General features: G+C 41.1%; 1 protein-coding gene across 1 annotated transcript; it reads right to left on the reverse strand.

Annotated features, from left to right (window-relative positions):
- Nucleotides 1-8,424: 8,424 nt before the first annotated feature.
- On the reverse strand, nt 8,425-13,927 carry LY96 (lymphocyte antigen 96). The gene is made up of 5 exons (XM_084260593.1): nt 13,807-13,927; nt 11,926-12,015; nt 10,655-10,783; nt 9,637-9,689; nt 8,425-8,925 (listed from the first exon to the last, which is right to left on the reverse strand). The coding sequence occupies exons 1-5, from the start codon at nt 13,898-13,900 to the stop codon at nt 8,824-8,826; spliced, it is 468 nt and encodes a 155-aa protein (XP_084116719.1). The 5' UTR covers nt 13,901-13,927; the 3' UTR covers nt 8,425-8,823.
- Nucleotides 13,928-15,898: the final 1,971 nt, after the last annotated feature.

Raw genomic sequence — 15,898 nt, forward strand, 5'->3', positions numbered from 1 at the left:
CAAGAACTCGGAAAACACAGCAGCCAAGCAAGATGAGAGTCAGATTGGGGGTTTTACCCCTTTGGTATTTATTTCTTCTTGGTAGAAAAAAGGTAGCATGTGTAGAAAGTTGAGGCAAACATGCAACTGCTAGATCCTCTCTATGTTACTGTGCACATGACAAGACACTTAACCATGGTGAGTTCAGGGAAATCAGATTAAGACCAGACTACTTTAGACCCATACAATGGGGAAAGCTCACAACCCTGCAGAGAAGAAGGTGCTGCGTGTTTATTTGTAGTAGCCACCCCTAGTCTACTGTGGATTGACACTGCTGTTCCTCAGGTCCGTAAGTCTACAGTGGTTCTTGTGAATGACCTCTGGGAAATTGGAAAACCATCCAGTCCTACCAAGAGACAGCTGACTGAAAAGTTTCCACCTGATCACAAGGAACACCTGAGCAATGAGCCTAAAAATTCATTGCTTTACTCTTAACTTCCAGATCAAGATTAAAATCAGAGAAAATAGTCACTGAAAGTGTCAGTGATCTGGTCTAGAGATTGCATCAATGTTCTTCTTGTGTTACGATCTTTTTAAATACACAGTCACATATACTTAGTTAGAATCATAGAATCACCGAATATCCTGAGTTGGAAGGGACCCATAAGGATCATCAAGTCCAACTCCTGGCTCCACAAAGAGCTAGCCAAATCAGAGCATGTGAATGAGTGCAGTGGAAAATAAGGTAGTTCAGTTTGCCTATCATCTTGTATTCTACAGAAGTTTTCCCTTGGAAAAGTGTGACAGTTGCAAAAAAGGACTGAAACTGATGTCAAATCCATGAAACATCAATTTAAAAATCGAAACAATGCATATGGTCAAGACCCATCACAGTTAGGCATGTGACTCTTATTTTCAGCTTGGTATTCTGTCAAAGTCTCTGAACTTGGTATATCCCTCACTGTGCCACACAACATATTTTTCATACTGTTATTGCCTTGAAACATGAATTACAGTGGAAATTGCAGTGGAAAATTAGAATGAGTTTTGTTTGTCTACCATGCTCAGCAGAAAGCTATCTCGCACTGCACCAAACCGGTCCCCTCACTGTGTAGGATTTTTGGGCTGCTCTTTGAAGATGTCAATCAGTCTCATTGCAGAAGTACGGGATTCTGGGTCATTCTCTTGGTGCTGGGTGCTTAGTAGGTGCTTTGGATCTGGCCATGATTCCCATTTCACAGAACCCTTAAAATATTATTTCACGAATTTCATAAATATTTATACAGTACACAGCAGGGAAGCAACATTCCTGATTACAAGCGACTTACAGAAGGCACTACTGCAATCCAAGTATAAAAAACCCAGATTGTTATAATTGTAATTGCTGAATACCTTGAGCTTATGGTGAATTTTAGCTCTTCTCACAGAATTATGGTGTCTTAGTCATCGTTGTTGTATTGACAGAATGTTTGGAGAAAGTCTCCTCTTTCAAATAAACCTAATATTAGTGCCTGACTCACTGATATTGCAATGTTTTGTCTATAAATATTTCAAACATCTTGCCTTTTGTTGTATATTTTATGTAACTATTTACCTCACTTAGATTTTCTTCCTTGTTGCGGTGGTTTAACGTTGGCTGGGCACCAGGTGCCCACCAAGCCGCTCTATAGCTCCCCTCCTCAGCAGGACAGGGAAGGGATTAAAATTAAATGGAAAAAACAACCCCAAACTCACGGGTGAAGATAAAGGCAGTTTAATACAGCAAAAGCAAAAGGCCACTCAAGGAAGCAAAAGATTCTTCTTTTCTTCCCATCAGCACATGATGTCCAACCACTTCCCAGGAAGCAGGGCTCCAGTGTGCATAGCAGTTGCTCCAGAAGACAACTGGTGTAACAAAGACACATGGCCTCCACTTCCTTCCCCTGTTTCTCAGCTTCTTATTGCTGAGCTGATGTCACATGGTACGTGTGAAGGACTGTGTCCCTCAACGGATGCCTGTACCAGCGAACATCTGCCTCAACATTGCTGAAATACTGCACCTCCTGCTATGATTGCTATCTTGTGATAAAGGGGACTCGCTAATAAGGTGCTTGTAAAGGGTTAAGGGAGACTTGCTAACAGGATGAAGTGCCACAGTGAGTATGTCACGGAATGACCTTGCATAAACAATGTCTTGTTTGAACAGCTCGTTTTTAGTAATTTAAAGCAAACCCAGGACTAATAAGGAAGAAACATCAATTGAAACATAAGTTTGAGTCTAACACCATATTTTGAATAAGTTATGCACTCAAGGACTATATGCTCTGTGAAAATAAAATGATTTCTTTGATGAGTTCCAGTCCCCCATCTGTCTAACAAGCTCCTTATCTGTTCGATGAATTCCTTCCTTGCTTGTCTTGTAATTGGTCATAAATTCAGGCAAAGCATTTCATTGTAGCTAGTTTGAGCTCCCCCATGTCTTTGAAGAGTCAGGGAAAAGGATACAAAACCTGCTGAAACCAAACTTGTAGTTTGGATAAGAGTCAAGGGAAAACTGCACACAACAGGTTACTTGCTGTGATGGAGTCATCTGTCTTCATCCCCATGACCCTCAACAACCTCCACCAGGCAGGAGTGCGCAGGCCCAGTGGGGAGGAATTTATGGAAATCACCTCTTGGAACTACTTTCAATATGAAGCAGGGACAGGTTATGAATATGTATAGGCGTATGAGGTAACCTAATGAATAAGTATCATTGAACTGAATATAACCACAAAGAACTGCCAAGTTGGCGTGCACGTCTGTGGTGGAGTGATCCCCCACGCACCCAGCACTGAACCATGACAACCAGCATCAAACGGAATTCCTCACCTGACATGAAGTTGATTCGGACTGATGGGACACCACAGCTCTGTGGTGGTAGCTATTGCACATTTGCTTTCCTTTTCCCATCTTTCTCTTTCTTGCATGTCTGCATGCAACCTATGTTGTGGTTACCCTAGCCATGTGCTCCTAAATGTGCATAAGGAGGAGGTGTATTGGTCTGTACATTTGTTCTGTTATAGCATTTGTTTTTTATAAAACTAAAAGTACTAAAATAAAAATAAAATATAAATAAGATTTATATTTACAAACTGAAAATGTATGGTTTGATCTGCTTCCCCCAACACATCTTCTTTCCTGTTGCACTGTTTCTAGAGCCTTAATGTTGCCCTTTACTTATCAATCCCAGAAGAAGGCACGTAAAGCCATTTAGAACTGGGCTGTGTACCACTAGGACAACTCAGACTGCCAGGTCAGTACTAGTGAGTACGACTGTCGCAGCCTGGCTCCTGGCTCATCAGCAGAATCACAGTGAGTTTGTGGCACATTGGTCTTTCCTTGAATAACACCAATCTATCAAAAACAAAGCACAGAAAAATATTTCCTATGTGCTGAAGCATCTTAAATTTGAGTTGAAGCCCACTATTTTTGAGTTATTTGGTCAAAATAAATACATGGTGTTGTGAAGTTATCAAAATTATCTATTTCATGCAACCCCATTTTTGCCTCTTATTACTCATCAGAGAATAATTCAGTTTGAAATTTTGAATTGTCTTAGATAAGCAATTTAGACTTTTTTTTTAAAGCCCTTTTCCTCCATTATTACAATATTAAAATTGTCAAGACTTTTACAGGTTAGAGACAGTTGGAGTCACTGGAAAGTAGCTTGGGGAATCAGAAAGGCACATTGGTGCCGATAGCCTGCTTTTCTGACAGTCATATGTGAAACTTGCAATAATGAAGTTCATTGTTCTGTGTTATATCTTTAATGCTTTAAAGGTATAAGGAAAATTCCACTGCATGCAATGTCCACAGACACAGGGCAGATTACTTCAGTGCAATATATGATTACAAAAGATAACTACCTGTCCATTGAGCTGATATTCAGATGTGAAATAAAATCAGATTGTTCTAAAACATGGTCAAACTAATTTAGGGTGAAACTGAACAAGAGCTCACTCTCACATGAATTATGTCTTACTTGAATATGTCTTCCCTTATGCATCTCATTAGTAAAGGGCGGGTTTCTCAGTTCTATTGCTTTCAGAGAACTAATGTTATAATTTTGCTTTTCCATGATTATGTTTACTTATTGTGGGGTCATGGTTTGCTTTCTTTTTAATTTGCACTACTGAAATTGTGAAATTACACTTCTAGATTAAACATACAAAAATATGGACAATACAATAAAAAGTCAAAATCGAATCAGGCTGAACAGAATGTATATAAAAATTAATCCAACTTCATGATCAGTAGAGAGGTAGCTCTTTGGTAAAGATGCCAAACCTCTGAGAGAACAAAAACACAGTGGATGTGCTCAGTTAGCAGAATTTAGAATTTAAGAAAAGAATATCATCTGCTCTGTAGCACTTGAAGGCTTTGTGCAGGGCAGGAAAATGGGCAGACCTTAATACCCAGAATGAACAACCGTTCCCGCCTGTGAGCAAAGAGCTGTGTTGCTATTAAAAGGTTTCCTTTGTTAGTTATGTCAGTAAGAAGCTATGTTAGTAAGAAATGTAAATTTAAAAACACAACACCTGTAGCTAAGGCAGATGTTTAGGCTAAAGCCCAAGGAGAAAAAAATACGGGGGGGGGGGGGGGTGGGGGGGTTGGAGGGGGCATTTTTACAGACAGAAACTTTGGGAAGCTGTAATAAATTATCTAATCAAACACATATATATGTATGTATGTATATATATGTTTGCAGACATATATATAAGGTCTCTTTAGCCAGTAGCAAAATGTATCTTGAAGAAAAGAATTTATGGACATACACACCCACAGCAGCCCTGCCACAAGGCCCCTGGGCCTGAGATCCACCAGACAAACACGCGTGCACAGTGGCTCTTTTTCCGGGACCTTCTGGAGTCCAGGAAGGAGTTCCCAAATTTCCTTTCTCCCGTTCTCTGTCCCCTGAGCTCTGCAGGCACGAGTTCCCTTCCTTCCCCTCCCTTCCCATCCCATCAGAAATGTCACTATCCCCATCTGCTGCCCCTGAACTCCCTGTGCTGGCAGGAACGCGCGGGCAGAACGAAGCAGCTGAAGTCATTCAGCATAATGCGCTACGCTGACACTTCAAAGGCAATTACTAGCATTTTCCTCTGAGGGGGAAAAAAAATAAATTAATTGTGAAGAAAGGGATTTGCAAAAGGGATTGATGCTGCTGTTTGTCTCTTGTGATGCCGGTAACGCCGATCAGGATGCATCTCCTGCCTCATCACGTCCAACTCCTTGCTGCAGGCACCATGTAGGTTATTTGTTCAGTATGAGTATGCGTGTTTTTTACCAGATAAGCTACCTGGTGACCGAGGGATTGCTTATGCCTTCTAGTACATCCCTGGAAAGAAGATGTGCCCTCGTGATACCTGAATTACGTGGAATTTTCTCTGTGTGTCTGTCTCAAGCGATGTTACAATTTCAACCAGAAAATGTAGATGTTACTGTGGTCAGCAGGGTTTCTTTTGTTTGAAATGATGCGTGCTTTACTGTTTTTATCAAATGAAATGGTAATAGCACAGCTCAAAAAGTGAGTGCTCTTACTGGAAAACATATTTTACAGGAACTGCTTCTTCTGATAATTACATATTTGGCGACAGAGGGTGAGGGGGTGAAGAAAAGCTATTTTCCCATCTGCAGTAAATCCTGACAGCCGCTTAAAAACAACAGTAATGAGGGAGAGAAAAAGAGATCTTTCTGAAGGCTTTAGATATTAGTTTCAGATAAGCACGCCGCACACAAGGCCTTCCTTGATTTATTCGGGTTTGCAGGGGAGCACACAGCTCACCGGAACTCCTGGCAAAACACGTTCAAGGTATCTCAGGACGTGTGCGTCTTGCTGAATATTTTAAGCAAGAAATACCTAGTGAATGGCTAATTTTCCAGCATTCACACCATTCAAACTCTGGGCAGAGCAAGGAAACACAGAAGTAAAAGGTGGATCAAAGTTTACTGGCCCAGTAAATTGAAGAAAAGGGAAACATTCAGATCCATCTTTACAGGGTGTAATTCACCTCCTTTTAAGTAGATTCCTCTTTGCTGTAGAGCCCCGAGTACGGGCTCAGGAAAGTTTGGAAGGGAAAAAAGCTACATGACAACTGTTGCCAATTCCAGAGAACAACAGGAGAAAGGAAAGCCTTGTAACAGCTCTGTCCTGGGAACCAGACACCAAAGCAAAGCTCTGCCTTCAACAACACCCATCATCCTAAGGCATCGCGGATATTTCAGGGTCAGCTGTTTGCCTGATCTTACACCTGCAAAAACCTGTCTCCTCTTGTCCGTGGAAGGGGACATGGTGCAGCAGTGACCAGTGCTACAATAAGCGGAGACCTTTGGTCACACTCAGGAGAGAGGCCAAGGCCCCTGAAAGGTCTTTGCTTTATAAAATCAAGGCTCCTGCATTCAGCCTCGCAATGCTACCTGCTGGCATGTAGAATCATAACCCTGCAGTTGAAGATCTACACAAGAAGTCTGAGTCCATATGTTTACCTGTAAATGTCCCTCTTTAGGTATAGAAATTCTGTTTCTACCTTCACATATACTGTAATTTTTCTGTAACATCCATGAGGCACTAAAACACGTGCTTGTCAGAAATAGAGCATGTGAATGCCTGTGATTTCCAGGAGCTGTTAGTCAATCCTACCTGTGGTACTTGCTGCTTAATAAAAAAAACATTTCTTCTAACACCCCAGATAATTCAGAGCAGCAAAAAAATTCAGAACATTTTGTCACTAAAAACTGTTTTGAGGCTTCACCTGGTGTTTTCTGTACACTGAAACGGATACACAAGGGCATCATAGAGCAAGACTGTTCCCTAGAACAGTACTGCTATTTGAAAAGAGCAAAATAGAAAAAGAAAAGTAGGAATTCATTAGCAGGCTCCCCGGCTCTTTTTGACTGATATTTTAGATTAATAGGAAACTGATTGCAACTCCAGTAATTGGTTTCAAAGATAAGCAGGAGCTGCTGTGACACTTGGTTGCAGACTGATCCTGAAATGATCCATGGACTGAGAACAAGCGCAGATGCTTTGTCATTGCCACTTGGATGTAATCATGGCTTCTTGTCTCCATCATAACACAGTTCGGCTTCTTATATTTGTATTGGCTCTTGATGAGAGGGGACTCTTGATGAGCCACTCTTGAGGAAAGGTATCTGGAAAGCTATCTGTCAGAAAAGAACCTTGGGGTGTTGATTGACAGCGGCTGAACATGGGCCAGCAGTGTGCCCAGGTGGCAAAGAAGGCCAACAGCATCCTGGCTTGTGTCAGAAACAATGTGGCCAACAGGACTAGGGAAGTGATCATCCTCCTGGACTCACAGAATCACAGAAAGGTAGTGCTTGGAAGGGACCTCTGGAGACCATCTAGTTCAACCCCCTGCTAAGGCAGGATCATGTAGAGCAGGTTGTACAGGATTCATATCCAGGTGGGTCTTGAATATCTCCAGAGAAGTAGATTCCACAACCTCTTTGGGAGCCTGCCGCAGTGCTCTGTTACCCTCATAGTAAAGTTTTTCCTCATGTTCAGATGGAACTTCCCGTGTTCCCATTTGTGTCTGTTGCCCCTGATCCTGTGACTGGGCACCTCTGAAAAGAGTCCGGCCCCAGGTGTCCTCTTGACATCCACCCTTTAGGTATTTATACATATTGATGAGATCCCCTCCGAGTCTCCTCTTCTCCAAACTAAACTGACCCAGCTCTCAGTCTTTCCTCATACAAGATATGCTCTGTCACCTCAACATCTTTGCAGCCCTTCCCTGGACTCTCTCCAGTAGTTCCTTGTCTTTCTTGAACTGGGGTGCCCAGAACTGGACACAGCACTCCAGATGTGGCCTCACCAGGACAGAGTAGAGTGGGAGGATAACCTCCTTTGACCTGCTGGCCATGGTCCTCTTGATGCACCCCAGGATGCCAACTCTCTTCCTAAGGACCAAATCTTATACTCCGTCAAAATCTTACTGAAGATCTCTGATGTGAAGGCATAGAAGAGGAGAAAGGTGAGTACTACATCAGGTTGCCCAAGAGGCAGAAGTAAAAGTTTTAGACATGCTTTTGGTAACTGAGAAAAAAGATCAACCTGTTGGGTAACAACTGTCCTCCTGCTTCTGAAGGAGAGACCCTTGTGTAGCCCTTGCCCCTCTGAGCAAGAGCTGAAAACACACTAGAGGGTTCTGGTTACAGCTCCAGAGGGCTAAATTCAGCCATATGGGTCCAGCGTAACTGGGAACGGGTTCTGCTTTGTATGTTATTCACATCAACTAGTAGCTCATAACAAATGGTTTCTTCTCTGGTTCAGTTCTGTGCAAATGGAGAACACTAGGAAACCTCTAAAGATAATTAGAAAATAACATGACAATCAAAAACATTTCTCACATTGATTGTACAATCAAGTTTTATTGTTAAAAGGAAAAAATAAATCCAGTGGACTTACAGATGTAAATGCTGTTGTATCTGGAGAACTGGCGAACTCCCATTCTTGCTCTTGAGAACTTCTTATATTAGTTTGGTGCAGCCTGAAGGACTCCACATTTTCATAACTCAAGGCGTGGCACCAAAATGCAGTCCTCAGCCTGACATCCAGTCAGGGTTATTCCGTGGGTTAATCAGGATGCCTGATTCACAGAGATTTTTTTACACACTGGCTGAGCATCTGATTAAAGCAGTGCTATAAATGGGTGAGACTATCCATTGTGTAGCTTCCCCAGACAGTACATGGTGTATTCTACTTCGGGGAAAATTAGTGTGTTTATCATTTCACAGCTCGGATTCCAGCTGATCGAGGAAGTGACCTCTGTATTTTATAATTATTTTAAATATTTGTCACATTCAGAAAGGTTCTTGTTTTACTATCATGGTGAAATTCAAGCATATGATCACATTATTCTCAGAATCATCAGAAAATCCTTGTAAAATAATGTTGTAATTTCCCTAAAACAAGCAAGAAAAAAAATAAAGAAAATTAGTACATAACACTGCTTGCTCTTGGTGATTTCTGTTAGGACTGGAAAAGAAAGATTCCCAGTAGGGACTGATATCATGGGTATATTCAGATACATATGTACTTAAAAAAATAGTGCTCAACTTTCTTCACATGCCCAGGGTACTAGGGAACAGCAGTAGGCTGTCACCCAGCTTGCACTTGTCAGCATCCTCTCCCAAACCAGAGTCCTGTGCTCCCAAGAATCCTTCTCCCCCTTCCAGAACCATTCTCTTGAGTAGTATTTCTGACTGCACAAACGGGGATTAAGTGACTTGATACACCAGACTGTGTTCTACAGCAATGGGCTTTTTTATCCCCAATGTGAAGTAGTAACCTAATTAGCCCTTTTAGCTTATATCCAGCAAGGATTCAGTCCTCCCCACACTTCCATTTTCTGCTGACTTCCTGCCACCTTCTTGCCCCAATAACCATACAAGACCATTGATCCTGTGTGTAATAGAGGATTAATAACCTGAGAACACATAGCATTTCAGAGATGCTGCTGTTCTAAAGTCATCATTTCAAGCATAAGAAAGTTTTCTGACATTTCCTTTTGCTGGTTTTGACAGTTTGGGTGAACATCTCTTTTCATAAAATATACACAGGTAAGTATATAATTTTGCTATTGATATTTCTTTATATAAAATACTGAAAAGTACCTTTGGAAACTTTGTTCTTGCACCTTTAATGTCAAATGATGTTGCAACTGTTTCTGTAAAGGAGAGATAATTATAATATAAATGGTTAATCATAAAGCCATCAATCAAGCTTCCTAAATAACTACAAAGCAATATGGCATATCTCTCAGCAGCAGTGCCGATGCCATTTACTCTTCTAGAGACAAAGCTCTCACCTGTTCCTTCTCCCAGAACTCTGCCTGTTTGTCTAAACTACATTAGAAAATAGAAACAAACCAACATGCTCCTGCAGCATCTCCTACAGACCCATCCTATGATTTGACTTGCAATAGTAGTCCAGGTGAACAATAACTGTAGAGTCAATATTCATTTTAAAGGAAGGAAAACATGGATTGAGTATTTTTACTTCCTTGCAGGTTTTTTTTTTTCCTTTAGTCCACATTCTACCTGAATTCTCTGAATCTGAGCCTGTATCATGTTAATGTTAATATTGGTTAGCCCCTACAAAAGGACTGACTCTAATTTAAAAAAACCCAACCAAACAAGCTACATTATACATGGGTATATATAATGTCTCTTAAAAAACCCATCCAGACATTTATCTAAATAAACTGTGTTCTGGATATTAGTAGTTTTCCCACCTCCTCACATTTTTTCTATACAGTCTGGTCAAATGCAGCCTTTTCATGTCATTTTAGAGACATTAACAATAAAAGTATTATAATGACATGTAGGATATTAGTAATTCTAATTTATAGAGATGGAAACCGTAGCACAAGGATTTTAAATCACAGAATCTGGAAAATCTCTATTTCAGTGAGGTTCTGGCACTGGAGAACTGCCTGTTCTGAAGTCTGCTGCCTGCCAAGCAAAGTGAATTTGGTCTAGATTTTAGAGAGAAAAAATCTGTCTGCATGGGCTGATCAATTAGTCCCTTACAAAATCTGCTTAGTGGTGAAAAAGGGCTGGCAGGATATGTCCCTGTTGCGGAGGGAACCTGCCAGGCGAGGGAAAAGCACCATATATATTCTGCACCAACCTCCTTTCAGCCTTCCACACACTGAATATTCGTCGTCGACTCCGCTGCAGAGGACTTCTTTCCATTGTAATGCTTTAACACCATCGTACCAGACATTGAAGACAACCTTCAAAAAGGTGATGTCACTTCCTAGTTAAGGCATTGCAAGTAAGAAAAAGGTAGCTGGTAAAGGGCGAAACTGATATGGAGGTGTGCTATTTAAATAAAATCTATTCTTCTCTGAAATCTGATGTTTTAAAAAACGTACCCCCAAATTAACAAAAATACGTATCTTGAAAACTGTTCTTTCCAGAAAAAACACAAGCTGTTTATCAACAAAAAGCATCATTTTTAAACAACATTTGAGCAAACAGTTTCAGAATCTGTTTTAATTTCTTCTGCAAAGATAACAGACTTTAGTCTGCTCCACAGCTAACCCAAATAAATACTCAGATGAGGACTCTGAGAGAGATCCCACACCTGCAGTTTTAAGCAGGTGTTGCTAACAAACCATCCTGGATGCCATCATGAAGTTATGCATCTTTAAGCATGCTATAAAAGCTTGTCTGCTTCTCCCAGACAAATGACTGTGAGACCTAAAGCATCTCAGATTTGCAGGTACAGTGCCAGTTAGCGTGCAGAACTGCACAGGACAGCATCCAGGCAGGTTTTGAATATCTCCAGAGAAGAAGACTCCACAGCCTCTCTAGGCAGCCTGTCCCAGTGCTCTGACACCTCACAGTTGAGAAGGTCCTCCTCATGTTTAGGTGCAACTTCTGAGACTCAAGTTTATGTATATTGCCTCTTGTCCTGTTACTGGGCACCACTGGAAAAAGACTGAACCCTGTCCTCCTGACACCCGCCCCTCAAGTATTTATAAGAATTCAGATCCCCCCTCAGTCTTCTCTAGGCTAAAAAGTCCAAAGTCCCTCAGCCTCTCTTCATAAGAAAGATGTTCTAGTCTCCTTATCATCTTTGTAGCCCTTTTTTTGTACCCTCTCCAGAAGCTCCCTGTCCTTCTTGAACCTGGGATCCCAGAACTGCACACAATATTCCAGATGAGGCCTTGCCAGGGCAGAGCAGAAGGGGAGGAGAACCCCCCCGACCTGCTGGCCACACTTTTCTTGATACACCCCAGGATGCCATTGGCTTTCTTGGCCATGAGTGCACACTTGTGGCTCATGGTACCCATCTGTCCACCAGGACTCCCAGGTCTTTTCCCACAAAGCTGCTTTACAGCAGGTCAGCCCCTAACCTGTGAGGGACTAATGGTCTAGTCAAGATGGACTCACTTGGAATCCAGGTAAGATTAGTACTCCACGAGGATCTGTCTATGATCCTGCAAGGTGCCAGATTAAACGTGAAATTCTGAGCTGTAGAACCTGCAGGACACAAAAGTACTTCCTGTTTGTTACTGTCAATAGGCTTCTCCGGGTAAATAATAAAAACACATTTACAATTAAGGCTTACACATTTAAAGTTTTATTTACTACAAGGTGTACACTATAAAATTTACTAATGTAAACATTCATAGTAAACATTAAATACACTTTTTCAATTATGTTTCTAATTATGTGTATGCTTAGAAGGCAAAAATAATATGATATTTCTCTGAGATTAAGTAGTAGGAAAGTGAATTGTTGGGTTGATATTTTGCACACAAACACTTGGAGACAAAAGTATCTGTATTATACTTTTGAAGTTACACAAACTTCCTATTAACATTAAGAAAGCTGAAAATATCCTAACTTATGCAAACCAGGGAATCTACATAAACTTGCTGACAACAGCAAAGTATGCTTTTAATGTACCAGTGTACTTTCCAGGATGAGCCTTTGAGTAGGTTTGCTTTGTGAGTGACCCACCTAGCACTGTACAATGCACTCTCAGATGCAGAATGATAGAACATCACACAAGGTGTATCTAATCAAATAGAGACCCCATTAGCTGATATTTTAATTTTTAAAGAAATCATTCAGTGACAGCCTTTGGAAGGATTTTCAGTCTGTATTTTTATTTTTACTTTCATTTTTGCATATTTTTAATTTTATGGGCTTTATTTTTCAATATTTGGGCTTTGGTTTTATATTTATTTTGCAAAAAAAAGCCTGTTCAGTTCTGCATGCTTTTGCCCTCCCTAGACTGCTGATGCTGAGTCAGTGCCCTGCTCGCTGCAGGCTCAGAGACAGCGTAGGGAAGGGATGCTCCCTGTACATACCCATCTCTGCAATGGCAGGAGCAAACGGGGTGGCAGGGGGATTTACAGTGAGGGGTCCTGGCTGCTGTTCTGGGGAGTAAAGCAAGGGGCATGCAAAGGGAAACTGGCTGTTGGCAACCAGCAGTCATCTCAGATACAGCTACGCACAGGAAATTGTGATAGGAAAGAGGGCAAACAAAAACTCACTGTGGTCTCAAAGGTTTGGTTTGCAAGCTTAGGCACTGTCATTTTTACCCTTCCTAAATTTTTAACATGACCTAATGCAAAGCAAAGCGTCCAAAATAAATATCCCTCCTGTGCCTCAGTTTATACAACTATTTTACAGGGGATATACCCCTGTAATGCACACAGCTTTCCAAAAGACCCGCGCCTTTCCTTGAGCAATGTCTCCTCAGAAGCCCTCCTTCTGGCCACGGAGCCACATGGGCACACTCAGACTGTTCGACAGGGACATTAGAGAGGTGCCATGTTGATGAAGAATCAACCAAAAATCTCAGTGAACCCCACAGATCCAGCAGCCTAGGTAGGACACAGACACAGCGAAGAGGGACACGCCATGCTGTCCCAGAGCCTAACTGATCCTCTAGAGCCTGGCAGAATATCATGTTCCCCCCCTAGTTTTTCCATATACTTAAGAGATTTTCATTGCAGTATATTGGTTAAATCAACATGTATAATTTATACAACACTGAATTCACAAAGTAAGTGTAAATCCCTTATCTTCTACTATTTCCTGAATCAAAGCATGCCTGCTTTACTCGGGAGTAAACTCCTTTCTTAGCTGCTACAAGCAGCTTTGTGGTAATATTTACGCCTATGCAGTATAATTCTTATAATAGGGTAATTAATAACAGGAATATACTCCATCTTAACTTCTTTTTATTTTTCTGTACTCATCAAGGAAACAAAACTGTGCAAAAGACAGTAAGAAAAGAATAAGCTTTATTTTACTTACCACAAAAGCTATATGACATTTCCAGTTCTGATGACATACAAATGAATTCACTGATTCCAGGGGTGAATAAAACCAAAAGAAAAAGTCCAAACATAGTTACTTTTTGGGCTCGGCACTCGGTGGAACAGAAGTTGATTTTGGGGAAAGAGGAACAAAAATTCAGCTCAGTCATCCTCGGTCACATGTCTTCAGGGAATACTCAGTTACTTTGTCAAATTCTCTGAGATCTTCATTAATCCTCCTGCAGCACTATCAGTTATCATCACAATAAATTTGATGAAGAAAAAAGAATTTCTGCTTCTTTTCTTATGTTTTCCCCAGATAATGCAACTCAAGCCATGAGTGAAAAATGAAAGAGAAAACTGTGTGAAATGGGGAAGTGGGGACAAGTAAAATTATGATTACCAGAAGCAAAGGGCAAGTTTAGTTGACTCATCAGACATAAAATATACCAAGGCATCATTACAAACACTCACAGAGTTTCCTGTAGATAATAAGGAAGAGAAAAATCCCCAGATGATGAAAACTGAGTCCATCCTTTTATTGATACGGTAGCCAGTAACTCTCAGGAGTTTTCAGAATGAATCCCTTACAAAGCTCACCATGCTTTAAGGACATGCTGGCACGCTGGTGGAGTGTAATTAGATGATGTATTTCCAAATGGGAGTGAAGGCAGGACCTGACTGCAGCCATGACATGTATTTGAGTAGAACCACTGACGTCCTGCACAATGTCAGCTGCCATCTTCAAGGATGTATCTATCACAGTTACGCTTCTTAGTGAACACAGTCTTTCAAAATCCATACAATTACAACTGATGAGTCCCACGTCTGCCTCCCAGCCTCCACTTCTCCCATGACCTTCTCCCATACTCTACTCCTACTGTATCGGTTTTGTGGACTAAACTGAGTCAGCTTTTCTGCACGAACCCAGCAATACTGCTGATCCCAACTACAAAAATAGATCCAAAAAAATCCAATACCTCATTCAAGAGAGCACAATCACCATCTAACTGACAGGAAATGCAGTTTGTTTGTTTGTTTGTTTGTTTTCTGAATATAATAAAATATGGAAAATTCTTGAAGCCATGGAAGAATGACTTATGGAACTTAATCAGATTATTTTCTCATGGGTTACCTACTTGTATTTGTATGTACATCTGCAGGCTCCTCTTAGATCAGAAATTGTATTTGTTACAAAAAAGAATCAGTGCACACAACAGGAAGGAATTTGGGTTTGTGCTAAGCAGAAAACTCAACAGAAATGATCACAGAATCACAGAATTACAAGGTTTAAAAAAAATATTTAAGATCATCGAGTCCAACCGTTCCCATCCTATGATAAACCATATCTCCAAGTACCTCATCTACCCTTTTTTTTATACACATCCAGGGATGGTGACTCAACCACTTCCCTGGGCAGCCTGTTTCGGGCCCTGACAACTCTTTCAGTGAAAAAGTTTCAGAAAAAAACTGAAAAAAATGAAAAAGTGAAATTACTTACAACAAATATAAATGATTGTTCTGACTTTCCCCACTGTCCATCACAGTGTCTAAAAGCTTTTTTCCACACAAATTTTGTATACACCACGGTAATATTTTACATATTATAAAGGTAAACTGAGAAAGATTAAGAAATTTTCTTTTCAGCATCACAGAATCACAAGGTTGGAAGAGACCTTGAAGATCATCAAGTCCAACCACTCCCATCCTGTGCTAAACCATATCCCTAAGTACCTCATCAACCCTTGTTTTGAACACATCCAGGGAAGGTGACTCAACCACCTCCCTGGGCAGCCTGTTCCAGGCCCTGACAACTCTTTCAGTAAAAATTTTTTTTCTAATATCCAATCTAAACCTGCCCTGGCACAGCTTCATGCCATTTCCCCTTGTTCTATCTTCTGTCACCTGACTGAAGAGACTATTGCCCACCTCTCTACAACCTCCTTTCAGGTAGTTGTAGGTGGGGATAAGGTATCCCCTCAGCCTCCTCTTCTCCAGGCTAAACATCCCCAGCTCCCTCAGCTGTTCCTCATAGGATTTGCCCTCCAGCCCCTTCACCAGCCTGGTTGCCCTTCTCTGCACTTGCTCAA

Source organism: Gallinula chloropus (assembly GCF_964237585.1).
Source record: "Gallinula chloropus genome assembly, chromosome: 2".
Classification (NCBI taxonomy): Eukaryota; Metazoa; Chordata; class Aves; order Gruiformes; family Rallidae; genus Gallinula; species Gallinula chloropus.

Excerpts from the sequence above, each read along its gene's own strand:
- LY96 (XM_084260593.1), bottom strand. The coding sequence starts at position 13,900 with ATGTTTGGACTTTTTCTTTTGGTTTTATTCACCCCTGGAATCAGTGAA. Across the intron at positions 10,784-11,925 it reads TAATCTTACCTGGATTCCAA|GAAGTGACATCACCTTTTTG; the intron begins GTGAGTCCATCT and ends TGCCTTAACTAG. Across the intron at positions 9,690-10,654 it reads GTGTGGAAGGCTGAAAGGAG|AAACAGTTGCAACATCATTT; the intron begins GTTGGTGCAGAA and ends TCTCCTTTACAG.